General features: G+C 44.6%; 1 protein-coding gene across 4 annotated transcripts in view; it reads right to left on the bottom strand.

Moving 5' to 3' along the window:
- The window catches only part of UBR3 (ubiquitin protein ligase E3 component n-recognin 3), a 266744-nt gene that overhangs the window by 93578 nt on the left and 157887 nt on the right, over positions 1-15279 (bottom strand). For all 4 annotated transcript variants that reach the window (XM_040357780.1, XM_040357782.1, XM_040357781.1 and 1 more), the window contains one exon: positions 2847-2996. In XM_040357780.1, coding sequence (XP_040213714.1) covers positions 2847-2996 — 150 coding nt within the window. The remainder of the gene's footprint in view (positions 1-2846; positions 2997-15279) is intronic.

The following is a 15279-nucleotide window of genomic DNA, read 5'->3' on the forward strand; positions in this document are numbered from 1 at the left end:
TTCATATGTCGGCGCTACTCGCGTATACGTTCGCTTCTACGCGCGAGCTCGTCGGGACGGGGCGCTTTAAAAACATTTTTTTTTGCTTTTCGCATTTATTTTTAATTATTTTACAATTTTTAACACTGAAATAAAAAAAAATAAAAAAATTATCACTTTTATTCCTATTACAAGGAATGTAAACATCCCTTGTAATAGAAAAAAGCATGACAGGTCCTCTTAAATATGAGATCTGGGGTCAAAAAGACCTCAGATCTCATATTTGGGCTTAAATGCAAAAAAAAAAAAAAAAATTTGGAAATGTCATTTTTTCAAATGACAAAAAAAAAAAAATGTCTCTTTAAGAGGCTGGGCGGGACTGACGTTTTGACGTCACTTCCGCCCAGCAGAGCTATGGGGGACGGGCGAAGGAGATTTTTCCTTCAGTCTCGTCCCCGCTCAGCTGCCGGATGGTCGCGATCCCCTCCGCCGCTACCGACGGCTCCGGTAAGCGGCGGAGGGCGCGGGACAGCGGCGGGAGGGGGGGGGGCCCTCTCCCGCCACCGATAACGGCGATCTCGCGGAGACCGCCGTTATCGTGTACAGGACCGTCGGCACTAAAGATGGATACCTCAGTTGTGACAGCAGCTGCTGCCGTTACTGAGATATCCATCTTTAAAAACAGGACGTCATTTGACTATGGGCCAGTAACGAAGTGGTTAAGCCATGGGACCTAACAGTATGACCTCTCTGAGCCTGCCCCCCTCCCCCGGGCCCCGACCAATGTAGCTGGAGAGCAGAAAGTAATGAGTGAGGTGGAGGATTGCAAAAATTACCACTCCGGTGCAGCGCTCACTGAAAGTTGCCCTGACATGAGAGCGGCAGCCTTCCAGTTTGTGCAGTTTTCTTCTCCTTGTGCTCTATGCAAGTTTAGCCTGAGCACTTTGAACAGACTGGTCTCAATGTGTGCTGTGCGGTGTCAGTGTGCGCTGTGCTATGGTGTCAATGGCTGTGCAGTTGTGTGGATCTCAGCGCTGGATTGTACTCCCTCCCGCTGTGCTGCAGCTCCTCTCCTCTCTGCCAGCCTGAATAAAAGGGGGAAGTGGGGACATGCAAGCGTGGAGCCGCACACAGGGGCTCCTAATAAGATGAATGGGAGAAAGAGAGAGAGAGAGGATGGATGGGAGTTGCAGAGGAGACAGCAAGAGAATGGGGAAGAGACCCAGTTCTAGTGCCCTGTCCCTCTGGTCTGCCCCCAGTGGCCTGTCCCTCTGGTCTACCCCCAGTGCCCTGTCCCATTTTGTTAAAGTTGTTGTTGGTAATATTTAATTTTGTAACTTGATTCTGCATAAAACATTGTCATTCAATGAGATAATCTACGAGGGCGTGTTTACGGGTGCAATTAGGTGCAGGGCAGTGTATGAATTAGGTGGGGCAACTGGTGGCGAGTAACTCTTGAGGCCTGGCTAGTGGCTCAGGACTTGAAATTTTGAGCCCTGGTCTAGGGTACCTGTGAAACACAGCAAGTCAAATAGTCCGATCAATCCACATATCAATTTATCATTTTAGACAGTTTCCCAAGATTCCTTATAGTTCGTTTAAGCACATATTGCCAAAGCTTGCGCGTGGGCTTGCCGCCTTGTCAGTCACTCTTTGCCATTTGCCTTCCTCTGAAAAACAGTTTTGGCTTTCTAAAGGCATCTACAGGGTGGGCCATTTATATGGATACACCAAAAATAAAAGTTGGATTCAAAATGGCCGACTTCAAAATGGTCACCACCCATCATGAAAAGTTTCCCCCCTTACATATACTAATGTGCCACAAACAGGAAGTTAATATCACCAACTATTCCCATTTTATTAAGGTGTATCCATATAAATGGCCCATCCTGTACTTTAACCAGTTGCCGACTGACTACCGCAGATTTACTGCGGCAGGTCGGCTTTATTGCGAAATAACGTACCTGTACGTCATTCCATGCAATAGCCACAGGAGGTGCAAAATCAGGGGATGCCAATCAGCGGGTTCAGCAGACCCTATGTCTGGTGGCCACCCGTGATCGTTCCCGGGAGAGGCAGAATGGCGACCTGCCTATGTAAACAAAAGGCAGATAGCTGTTCTGACAAGGAAGAAAATGGAGATCTTATGTTCCTGCTAAGCAGGAACACATATCTGTTCTCACCCAGTCTGAGCCTCCCCCCACAATTAGAAAGCATTCCCTAGGATCACACTTAACCCTTTGATTGCCCCTGGCGTTAACCCCTTCCCAGCCAGTGTCATTAGTACAGGAACAGAGCATATTCTTACCACTAATCTCCGTAATAATGTCACTAGTTCCCAAAAAAGAAAAAAAAGTGTCGGTCCCACTAAAAATCGTGATCACTGCCATTACTAGTAAAAACAAAAAAATTGCATAAAAATATCCCATAGTTTGTAGACGCGATAACTTTTGTGCAAACCAGTCAATATGCACTTATTGGGATTTTTATGTAGCAGAATACATTTTGGCCAAAGAGAGCAGCAGTGGCCAGTTTTTATTACAAGAATAATGAAATATTGTCTAAACACAAGAGATGTGCGTTTTGTGTATTTCTTCCAGATATATGCAGTAATCCAGTGTGAAACGCTGCCTCCATGCATGAAGTTCCTATAATAAAGACCTGTCATTGCTGCGCTCTCGCCTTGTGAAAGACGAGTGGCCCCGTCTTTGCCCCTCTTGCAGATTTCTGCAGGCGGCCTGTAGTGGGTGGAACCTGCTGGGCTCCTCTTGCAGCTTTAGCCCCTGTACAAGCTATGCACAGCACAGTGATGATGTCACTGCTACCTTTACAAAGTAATGTCTGGGTATATATAACAGGAAACTTACCAGATGTTGCTTGCAACAACACCACTAGGCCAATAGGACGGTCCTCTGTAGATGGGCCACTCTGCCCACATATTACACAATCATATGATGGCTCAGAAACCTGCTGTTCTGATGCAGCTATTTCCATGGCAACATCACCTTCAGGCGATTCTGTAAAGAAAAAAAAAAAAAAAAAGAAGAAGGTAGGTATAAACTTAAAATCTAAAAATATATAAAATCTTACTATGTTAATGTTTTAAAGACATTGGCCCGGATTCAGATAGGAGATACGACGGCGTATCTCTGAGTGCGGGTCGTCGTATCTATGCGCCTGATTCAGAGAATCAGTTACGCATAGATTTCCCCAAGATCCGACTGGTGTAAGTGTCTTACACCGTCGTATCTTAGGCTGCATATTTACGCTGGCCGCTAGGTGGCGCTTCCGTATAGTTACGTGAAAAATATGCTAATTAGGTAGATACGCCGATTCAGAAACCAACGTCCGCCCGGTGCATTTTTTTTTTACGTCGTTTGCGTTAGGCTTTTTCCGGCGTAAAGTTACCCCTGCTATATGAGGGGTATATGCGGCGTATCCTATGTTAAGTATGGCCGTCGTTCCCGCGTCAAATTTTAAAAATATTACATCGTTTGCGCAAGTCGTTCGCGAATAGGGCTTTGCGTAAGTTACGTTCACGTTGATACCAATGAGGCTTTGCGACGTAATTTCGAGCATGCGCACTGGGATTCTTTCACGAACGCCGCATGCGCCGTTCACAAAAAACTTCAAATACGCGGGGTCAAGTGAAATTTAAATAATACACGCCCACAACATCCCCATTTGAATTAGGCGGGCTTACGCCGCCACACATACGTTACGCTGCCGTAACTAAGGGCGCAAGTTCTTTCTGCATACGGAACTTGCGCCCAAATTTACGATGGCGCAACGTATCAGAGATATGTTACGCCCGCAGAAAGATGCGCTCATCTTTCTGAATCCGGGCCATTGTTGCTATGTCTAGTTTATAATTACAGATGATTTGGGGGGCAGAGATTATTGCACATTATATGTGTCACTGAAATCCCCCAGTGTGACCAAATACAATATATTCTGAGCGGACGTCTGTCTGACTTTAGGGTCTAGCTACAGCCAGTACACATTTATCACTCCATCTACTCCGCTGTGTCCCAGCTGTGTGATCACATTCTACACAGACCAAAGGTGGTCCATACACCCTGCGGGGTGAATGACAAATTTGACAGATCCCCTTCTGACAGATCTGATGACTTCTGTATTTTGCCAGAATACCCAGTGTCTGCATTTGACTCGATTGTTGAATCAAAAGATACCGCGTGGAGTGGTGCCAACAGGGCCACCCTAGGATTGGAATTCGGGTGGATTATGAGAAACTGGTCAAAATTTACTCGGTGTATGGACACTTGCACATACAGTGACGTGACTGGCCTAAGGTGATAAACGGAGATGAAACAAATTCTTCCACATAAGTTGTACCTGTTTATCTACTGTGTTCTCTTTACAAAACTGCAGAATTTGGAGAGTTCAGGATAAAGGGGGCAGAAAACGGCAGTTACACTGTGCAGCGCTCTGAGAGCTGATTGGAGGAAAGAAACACCCCACTTCACACAGCACACATGAACAGAGCTGAAGCGACCACCCAGCTGGAGATCCCTGCCATCAGTTCTTCTCTCTTGGTGTCGAGAAAACTTGTCAGAAGTAGGTAATGCTGACAGAGGAAAGAGGCAGCAGACAGAAGTGACACTTCAAGCTCTCGATTGAGACAAAACACTATAGAGGGATATCCTTTGTTCATATTTCATGTCTGAGATTTACAACCACTTTAACCACTTCCCGCCCGGCCTATAGCCGATTTCCGTCCGGGAAGTGGTTATGAAATCCTGACAGGACGTTCCAGAACGTCCTGCAGGATTTCATGCCGCGCGCCCGTGGGGGCGCGCAGCGCGGCGATCAGTAATGCGGGGTGTCAGTCTGACACCCTGCATCTCCGATCTCGGTAAAGAGCCTCCGGCGGAGACTCTTTACCACGTGATCAGCCGTGAAAAAAGCATTCAAAAAAAGAAAAAATATGCCAATCAGTGCCCACAAATGGGCACTGACTGGCAACCTGGCAAAATCAGTGCTGCCCCACAGTGTCCATCAGTGCCACCCCAGTGTCCATCAGTGCCACCCCACAGTGTCCATCAGTGCCACCCCACAGTGCCCATCCATGCCCAGTGCCCACCTATCAATGCCCATCTGTGCCACCCATAAGTATCCATCAGTGCCACCCATAAGTGCCACCCATAAGTGCCCATCAGTGCCGCCCATGAGTGCCGCCTATGTGTGCCGCATACCAGTGCCGCCAATCAGTGCCACCTCATCTGTGCCCGTCAGTACTACCTCATCGATGTCCATCAGTGCCATCTCATCGGTGCCCATTAGTGCCGCCATATCAGTGCCCGTAATTGAAAGAGAAAACTTATTTACAAAAAAATTAACAGAAAAAATTAAAAACGTAATTTTTTTTCCAAATTTTCAGTCTTTTTTTAGTTGTTGCGCAAAAAAAAAAAAAAAAAAAAAAATCGCAGAGGTGATCAAATACCACCAAAAGAAAGCTCTATTTGTGGGGAAAAAAGGACGCCAGTTTTGTTTGGGTACAGTGTAGCATGACCGCGCAATTGCCATTCAAAGGGCGACAGCGCTGAAAGCTGAAAATTGGCTTGGGCGGGAAGCTGCGTAAGTGCCTTGTATGGAAGTGGTTAAGGGTTCCTTCTTGACTTGACGCCGAGGTTTCTTGACTTCACATTCTCACAGCTTAGAACAGATTTGGTTATCTGCCATAACAGCCAGGAAATATTGTAGATCACTGAAGGAAGGCTTAAGGCTCCGTTCACATCTAGGCATCTGGGATTGAGGGCAGAATCTCTGCGATCCCAAATCACGGCAAGTCGCGGGACACCCGTGTGATCCCTGTCACTTCCAATGGAACCCTGATCGTGGCGTGATTTTGCCGTGATTGTGCAATTTTACCACGATTCAGCGGGTGACAAACAGAATCTCAGGACGCCCGACACCCCAAAGAAGTACAAAAATGTATTTTTGGCGGCATAATGCCATTGGAAGCGACAGGGATCGCACGGGCGTCCCGCTATTTGCAATTCTGCCCACGATCCGGGATGCCTAGATGTGAACAGAGGCTTAAAGGAAACCTGTAGCCAGAAAGTGTGGAAGTGTTAACAGACTTGACGTTCTGTTAATATTAGTTTCCTGGCTGTTATGGAAAACCAGTGGCTTTCGTATTTTCCAAGTCACTGTCTTGGAACAAGTCAGAATAATTGACTTTCTTCATCCGCTTGCATGCTCCATGTCAGTGTCCCAAAGTACTGAAGCTAGAACGGTCAGGCAACTAGCATTTTCGGAAGGTGGTCAGCGATAGCTTCTATACTTCTCTCTGTATATCTTTCTTTTTTTCCCCAATATTCTGCTGCAGGCCCACACAACTTTGGAAGTTCTAAATAGTAATCCTCAAACAATATATTCAGAAAAACAAAGACAAGCAGAATTGTAATTTACAGACTTGTCACGGAATCTAGTTCTCACTTTAAAGCGGGCGTTTAATCTGCTTCCGTTTTACCCCCTCAAACTTTGTCAACATGCTAATAATACATTTTCTTACAAAAACTTTGCATATTTATTACATAACTCACTACAGACCCAGTCATATCATTGGGTCTTTGTGCTTCCATATGAATTGCAGACCAATAGGAGCTGGTGGGAGGGGCTGGCAAGGTACTTCACATAGCATATCAGTACTCCTCAAGAGCCCTTGCAGCCTTGACTTAAGTAGTGTGAAGTCCAGTGGAGTTTTTTTTGGGGCCGGTTGGTCCGGCACTTACCCCATCGTGGTGGGTGGCAGGCAGCGTGGTGCAGCGTCTCGGCTCTGAATCCTATCGTCCAAAGCGGCTTGCAGATCCTCCCCTCCTCCTCCTCCTAGGGGTCCAATAGGATGGCCTGTCCTTTTTGTCAATCGGGTGACCGGTTTCAAAATCCGCTTCCTGATTGGCCGGGAGGAGGATCAGAGTTACAACAGCAAATATTGATTTGTTGTTGTAACACACCTGGGTGGACTCGGAGCGCACTATCTGCAACCCGAGCCCACCCTATATTGAAGCCTATTAGAGCCTCTTGCTCTAATCGGTGCTTCGAAAAAGAAAAAAACAGCACCTCTGCATTGGAATCCATGCGCCGATGTCTTGAAAAGGAGCCACATGCATGGATGGGGAGGCAGCGATGGACAGGGTGCAGTGCCCATGAGCCCTTAATGGATGGGCCACCCCTGAAGTCTCTGAGGAGCAGTTAGGTAAATACAAATATGTTTTGGAGGGGATGTCAGTTTGGAGGAGTGTGAGTTCCTAGCAGACTGTCCTAGGTAAACCTGTCATATAATGCTGAGCCTCAATGATGGTCAGGACTGATATCCAATAAACAAAAGGGGAGAGCCAGGATCAGTAAGGCAGGGGGAGTAGAGGGCTAGATGATGCTGGCTATCCTCCAGCTAGGAATTGAAGCCGACTGCGACTTGCTGTAGCATCTAATACACAATGTGAAAAGCCAACAGTGTACAGTGTAATCAGAATAAGAAATTTTAACACAGGAGAGGAACCTGTACAGCTAAATTCAGATTTAAAGCGGAGTTCCGGGCACAATTTCACTTTTTAAATATAAATACCCCTGTAATACACAAGCTTAATGTATTCTAGTACAGTTAGTCTGTAAACCAAGGTCCGTTTTGTTAGGTTGTTACAGCATTTAGACACTTTATAAAATAGAAATTGACTGGGGCCATCTTAAGTGTGGGCATCATGAAGCCAGACTGTATGACTTCCTGGATTTCAGCTTTGCAGATCTCGTACATGCTCAGTGCTGCACAAGCAGTGTAATAGGTTTCAGATCAGGTTTTAGCACCTGTACTGTCCAAGTCACATGATTCTTCGAGACTGGGGAGTGCACAGACTCCTGGAAAGTTACACCCACTACATTCCCAGGAGTCTGTGCGGTGTAGGTTAGGAAGCTTAAGCACCTCGGTGCAGGAAGAGGGAAGATTAACTATTCTGCCTAGCAACAACACTTTGAAGGCATCTAAAAAAAAAAAAATTCTTAAAGGACTAATGACTTTTTTAAAACTACTGATGTAATGTTATATTTATGGGTGGAACTCCACTTTAACACCACCATTATTTAAGCTATATTGAGCTGAAGATGGAAAAAAATGGAAAATGGATGTTAATGACTATTTTTGACCTCAGCAGCAGTACCAAAACAAGCCTGTCAAAAGGAAAGAAAAAAAATAAATGGTGAAAAGTTAAATCTGTCAATTGCATGGAGAGATGGAGAAGTCATTTTGTCACCCCAGGGTGACTGCTCTGTGACGCAGGTTTCTTAGTTTTGAATTTTGCCCTGATAGCAGTTCTAACCCCTGATAAAAGATACCCATGTTTAGATGAATTCTGGGATATTTTAAGCCTCATATAGCAATATCTCATGTGGCTAGCAATTTTTCACCCACTTCTTTTAATATAAATATAACTTTCCATGTTGGTGGAGGCTGTGTGGGAAAAACAATGAATACAGAACAGCGAGAAAGGAAATCATATCGTTACTGACTGTGTACAGTGTGACCGATAGGAAAAATTCCATATGATCGGTATTTGGAGGGATGATTTGCATATGCAAGATTATAATAAGACTAAGACAAGGTTTATTTAAAAAATATATTGCATTTTACACATATATTTTTTGGTAAATCATATTTTGTTTTAAAGCGGTCCTCCACCCTAAAGTGGAGTCCCGCTGATCGGAACCCTCCCCCCCTCTGGTGTCACATTTGACACCTTTCAGGGGGGAGGGGGGTGCAGACACCTGTCTAAAGACAGGTATTTGCACCCACTTCCGGCCACACGATACGGGCGAAAGACGGGCATTCCGTCACATCCCGTCTGTCGCCCGTTGTGTGCTGGGAACACTCGGCTCCCAGCACACAGCGTGTGAGCCAATCGGCGGGCGCAGCGCGACTCGCGCATGCGCCGTAGGGAACCGGGCAGTGAAGCCGCAGCGCTTCACTTCCTGGTTCCCTGAGCGTGGATGGCGGGGGGAGCAGCAGAGTGACGAGCGATCGCTCGTGCTCTGCTGCGATCGGCGCTGGACTCCAGGACAGGTAAGTGTCCTAATATTAAAAGTCAGCAGCTGCAGTATTTGTAGCTGCTGACTTTTAATATTTTGTTCCCATGGCACATCCGCTTTAATTTTAACTTGAGTAACACCATCACTTTAAATAATTGAAAAAAAAAAAAAAGCACTGTACAACAGCTATTTTAGCTATCCGGATGTTTGAACAACATTGGTAGAAATGCAAGAGGGAGAGATTATCCTGCCTGATCTCAACAGTTCTCTTTAGGGTTAAACGAAAAAAAGTGGAAGAAAAATAAATCAAGAGATGGTGTTGCGCTCCAATAGCATAGAAAGGTGTAATTGGTAAAATGTATAAATAACCAGAATAGTATAATTGATAAATGAATGTGCAAATATGCAAATAGACTGACTGAAAGATAAAAATCGCTATAAATGCCAAGATAAAGGTGCATCCAAAGGTGTTCTGAATGAATCTGCAAACAGTGCAGATAAGGCGACTCCGGTGCATAATAATATATGCAGTCGCAGAGGAAATCGCAGGATGGTGTTATGCTCCAATCAAAATAAATGACTGGACATAACAATGATGGATGAATAAAACAGTGAACTGAATAAGAGTGCAAATACATACAAATAGGTGACTGTATAATGTAAGTAAAATCAAATCATATGAATGGTGGATGGAACCGCAAGATTGTCCAATTGTTACAAAGTGTAAATGGTGCAAATTGCGACTCAGTCCAAGAGGTGAAGAAAGTGCAAGGTGCAAGTAGAGTGCTGGGTGCAGAAATAGAATCGCAGCATAAAGATAATATATGCAGTCGCAGAGGAAATCGCAGGATGGTGTTATGCTCCCATCAACATGAATGACTGAACATAACGGATATACACACCAATGATGGATGATGCAACTGCGACTCAGTCCAAGAGGTGATGCAATTTAATCAAAAGAAATTGCAAAGAGCGAGTGAAGTGCTGGGTGCTAAATGACATAAGCAGGTGGCAAGGTGACTTGTTGGTGAATTTTCGGTGTATGGCGACACCCGAAGGTGTGCAAGCAAATTACCTTACGGCTGCAAGGTAAGCACCGGAAGTGACGTTTGCAAAGTGTGCATTTAGCATGTTTCTGATATACACTGCATTACTGTTTTAAATCCTGGAAGAAAGCCTTAACCCCCTAGGCACCACACCACTGGAAGGACGGATAGGAGTTATCCCCTCTACCCCCCGAGTGATTCCATTGGTTTTATTGAAAGCTGCTTACCTTGCAGCCATAAGGTAATTTGCTAGCACACCTTCGGGTGTCACCATACACCGAAGATTCACCAACAAGTCACCTTGCCACCTGCTGATGTCATTTAGCACACAGCACTTCACTCGCCCTCCATAGTGCCCTTTGCGAACTGCTGCAGATGTCAATACAAAGTTAATGACACCCCCAAATCAGTTCGCAGATCACAGTGCGAACTGTGAATTCGGACAGGAATCGGATCTCATGGGTGTGAGCACCTATGCAATCCGATTCCATTTGCATCGCACAGACATCGCATGTGATCTGCACAGCAGTGCAAATCACACGCAATGTTCCACATTGCAGCAGTGTGAACCGAGCTTTAGAGCTCCTGCTGCTAACAAACTCCAGCTCGATGGCTTGGGAATGACGCCATAAGGGCCCCCGGCTACTCATGTAGCCGGATACCGCAAACCCGGAAGTAAGACCGGGTAAAGATGGAAGCCCTGTCAGCAGTAACAGCATGACACTGGAGGGCTTTGTTTTGAGGCAAGTCTTGCATAATGTGCTAGTATGCGATGCATACTAGCACATTAAGCATTTATCTTACAGGGGAAAGTTTTTCTTTGCAGCGGTTTACTACCAATTTAAAGAAGCCGATTGTTATGCGTTATCGGGCTCTTGCAATCCCCTATACAAATAGAATAAGGATTGGGATAAGGAGGGGAAGTGTTAGGAGTAATCAGGTGTGCTTTATGCAAATGGTTTGGTAATGAACATGGTGGAGAAAGCAAAATGAGTGGAACGACCTCATCAATTTTTTGCTGCTCTTTCACTGTCCAGTCAGCTGGCTAGGGGTGGAGAGAAGATTCCACTGCATTCCTTAGGCTGCATTCACACTAACGCCGCGTACGCGGCGTATTTTGCCGCGATTCGTTTAACTTTTTTATTTTTTTTTAACAAATCATTTCCATTGCTGTCTATGGCTGAACGCCAATGCCGCCTGAAAAAAAAAAGAGTCAGGGACTTGTTTTCAGGCGGCAGGCGTACAGCGTTTCGGCGTTTGGCATTAAAAGTAAACCATCTCATAGACAGCAATGGAAATTCGCCCCTCTAGCGTATCGAGCGTCGGGCAAATTGTCGCCTAGGTGTGAATGGAGCCTTAAAGCCTAACTCCAGGCAACTAAAAAAAATGATCTCTTGCAGTGGGGCTGTGCCAACACTAGAAGAATTAAATTACTTGTTTGATCCAGGGGAGCAAAATAATTATCCTCTGCTCCTCCCTGCATCTTCATCTTCCCTTACGAACCAGCATTCTAGGATCCTGAAGTCAAAACTAAAGAAAGGCCCATAGCCCTGCACTGGAAATGATGGTAATGAGAGACAATCCACTATCATGGCATTAGAAAGTGCCATCTGCCAGGGAAGCAGATGATTAGTCAAGTAAACGGTTTCTCCTCTTTCCTAGACAAAACCAGCTGCTACCTCCTCCTGTGCGAGCACAGCCTCATTGCAAGGACTATTTTTTTACTTGGCCGGAGTTGGGCTTTAATGTAAACTTCTTCATCCACCTAGAAGCTATGAAAATCTCAGGACATGGACGATGCAAATCCTTTGGAAGATAAAACATCTACCTTATATGTATTTAGTTACTTTCCTAGAATTCAGATCTAAAAAACTTTTCCCTTTATGAAGTTTAGATACACAGGAATAGCTGAAGGCAGGGCTGGGAAGGAGATGTGTTCCTGTATCCTGTATGAAAACTCCACATATGATCATTGATAGCCATTTATTTTCGATGGTTGGGCCAATCTGGGCCTTTATTGGCTACCCCTTTTTTCTACTGCCATTCTTTGGGAAAATATATGGATTACATATACTCATGTTATTTTTTTATTTTATTTTTAGATCTGGCTTCATTCAGGTACCGGATAATACAGAATCCTCTATAGGTGATTCTATAAGGTGTGTTTATGCCCTAATTTTTCATGCATTGATATTCCTGGCTTTCTGTAGTCGTATATTGATTGTTATGGCTCTATATTGGTTGCTTTCAAAAGCCGTATGCAACATATGTAAGCATCCCTTGTGTCCAAATAGGCCTGCCCTATGTGGGTGTGAGACGGGGTGAAGCTATATAAAAGGAAATTTGAAAACTCTTGGATATTGTGAGTCCATCACTAACTTTTTCCGTTATTTGATTTCAACACACTGTACTTGTTATCATTTTCTGTTTTCTTGTAGAAACTGTTCAATTCATATAACCCCCTAAAGATGATTGACTACGTTGAAACGCATTGGGGTACCATTTACAAGCAAGGGCTCTGTATGACTCCCCTATGTGGATTGATGATTGTGATGTTTTATAATGTATGGTGTAATGTAGCATGACCTTTGGTCTGTTTTTAATTACATTTGTATACAATAAAATGTGATGCCTTTTACCCAATTGTGTTCAATAATCTTTTGGTAGAGCCTATAAAATCAAATTCAAGTATTGTTCTTTTTTTCCCCAATACCTGCTGTGTGTTTAGATTACAGGGCTGGCAGGCTGCCAAGATCTGTGATTGTAGAAAAATACCTGTATTGTGTACTTTCATATTCAATTTCTTCAGTGCCAACTGATACAGAAGGCTATTTTTAAACTGCTTATACTGCATATCCAGGATATGTAAATATTTTAGTGTGCATGACTTATCCTTTCAGAACATGGCTAACAAAGTCCCTTTCAGCATTCACAGAACACAGCTAACAGAGGGGTAGATTCAGGTACCTATCTGGAGATACGCCGCCGTAATTTGAATTCCGCGCCCGCGTAGCGTTACGCCGATTCACAAAGGCAGTTACGCTGAAAAAATAGGCTTCCTCCACCGACGTAACTTGATTGCGGCGGCGTAGAATTGTGTGCAATATAACTTTGGCCGCTAGGGGCGCTTCCCTTGTTGTCGGCGTAGAATATGCCAATTTCCTAGATACGCCGATTCACAAACGTACGTGCGCCCGGCGTTCGTTTTTTACGTTGTTTGCATTAAGGCTTTTTCGGCGTAAGGCTGCTCCTGCTATTAGGAGGCGCAGCCAATGTTAAGTATGGACATCGTTCCCCCGTCGCGATTTGAAAATTTTACGTCGTTTGCGCAAGTCGTCCGTGAATAGCGATGGACGCCATTTACGTTCACGTCGAAACCAATGACGTCCTTGCGACATCATTTACCGCAATGCACGTCGGGAAATTTTAAGGACGGCGCATGCGCAGTACGTTCAGCGCCGGAACGCGCCTAATTTAAATGATCCACGCCCCCTACCGGATCATTTGAATTACGTGCGCTTACGCCGGCCCCTTTTACGCTACGCCGCCGCAAATTACGGAGCAAGTGCTTCGTGAATACAGCGCTTGCTCCTGTAATTTACGGCGGCGTAGCGTAAAGACGATACACTGCGCCGCCGTATCAGTGCGCGCCCCTACCTGAATCTACCCCAGAGTCATTAGATATATTTACTGACTGAATGCATTATATAACAGAGCAATCTATAGTAGCCAAGAAGCCTGCAAAGGCATTTTTTGGCACATTGTATACTGTATTATTGTCAATGGGGAAAAAGGTCTACTTGGTTCATTAAAAATCCTGGCTATGAAGTTGGCCCATGCTATATCTTGGCTATAACAGCATCAACTCTTCTGGGAAGGCTGTCCACAAGGTTTAGGCGTGTGTCTATGGGAATGTTTGTGAGGTCGGATGAGAAGGCATGGTTCGCAGTCTCCGCTCTAATTCATTCCTAAGGTGTTCTATTGGGTTAAGGTCATGACTGTGCAGGCCAGTTAAGTTCCTCCACCGCCAACTCGCTCATTCATGTTTTTATGGACCTTGCTGTGTGCACTGGTCCAAATCATTTAGTGGAGGGGGGGGGGGGATGATGGTGTGTTTTTCTTTTTTTTTTTCAGGGGTTGGGCTTGGCCCCCTTAGTTCCAGTGAAGAGAACTCTTGAGGCGTCAGCATACCAAAACATTTTGGACAATTTCATGCTCTCAACTTTGTGGGAACAGTTTGGGGATGGCTCCTTCCTGTTCCAACATGACTGCGCACCAGTGCACAAAGCAAGGTCCCTAAAGACATAAGATGAGTAAGTTTGGGGTGGAGGAACTTGACTGGCCTGCACAGAGTCCTTCAACCTGATAGAATACCGTTGGGATGAATTGGAGCCGAGGCTGCAAGCAAGGCCTTTGCGTCCACATCAGTGCCTGACCTCAAAAATGCGCTTCTGGAAGAATGGTCAAACATTCCCATAGATGCACTACTAAACCTTGTGGACAGCCTTCCCAGAAGAACTGAAGCCGTTATAGCTGCAAAGGGCCAACTCAATATGTGTGTGTGTGTGTGTGTTATACATATTACACATACACATAGATTCAGAAGACAATATGTAGAAAATTGAGTTTAAAAAAAAAAATTACACTTTGAAATTGAGCAGATCTCTTTAATAGATACGGATTTCTGAAAGAAAACATAAATTACATCCGATACTGATTTGTATTCAGTAAAGTGCTCAGACGTCATGGAGGACACATGGCTTGTTAGAAGGGGGCTTACCCTGCTAACTACAGTTACACAATATGCCCACAGGCTCAATTTTCCTTTGCAAAACATTTTATGTCAAGATATTCCCCTAGCATCAAAAGAGCTATTAGCACACTAATATATCTTGCCAGGGCCCAGCATGAGTATCCTCAAAAGACCAGTAAAAACTAATTTATTTTTCTAACTGGTTTCCGTAAATGACAAGTGTTCAGAAATTTGTGTCACCTCCTTTAAAAAATGGGCACATATCTTGTTCCCTGCAGCAAATCTGCTGAATAACGGAGTGTGTTTCTGTAGAGAAACAGCTTTGACTTGGGAGGAGCATGAACACATTTCTGTAACATTTCACAGCGATATTTTCCAGCGTAGATACAAACGCCGGCATCAATAATAAAGTGACATTTTCTAAGGTCATTACAATTTTGAAATAATGATTTGACAATT

This window comes from Rana temporaria, chromosome 6 (genome assembly GCF_905171775.1).
Source record: "Rana temporaria chromosome 6, aRanTem1.1, whole genome shotgun sequence".
NCBI classification, from domain to species: Eukaryota; Metazoa; Chordata; class Amphibia; order Anura; family Ranidae; genus Rana; species Rana temporaria.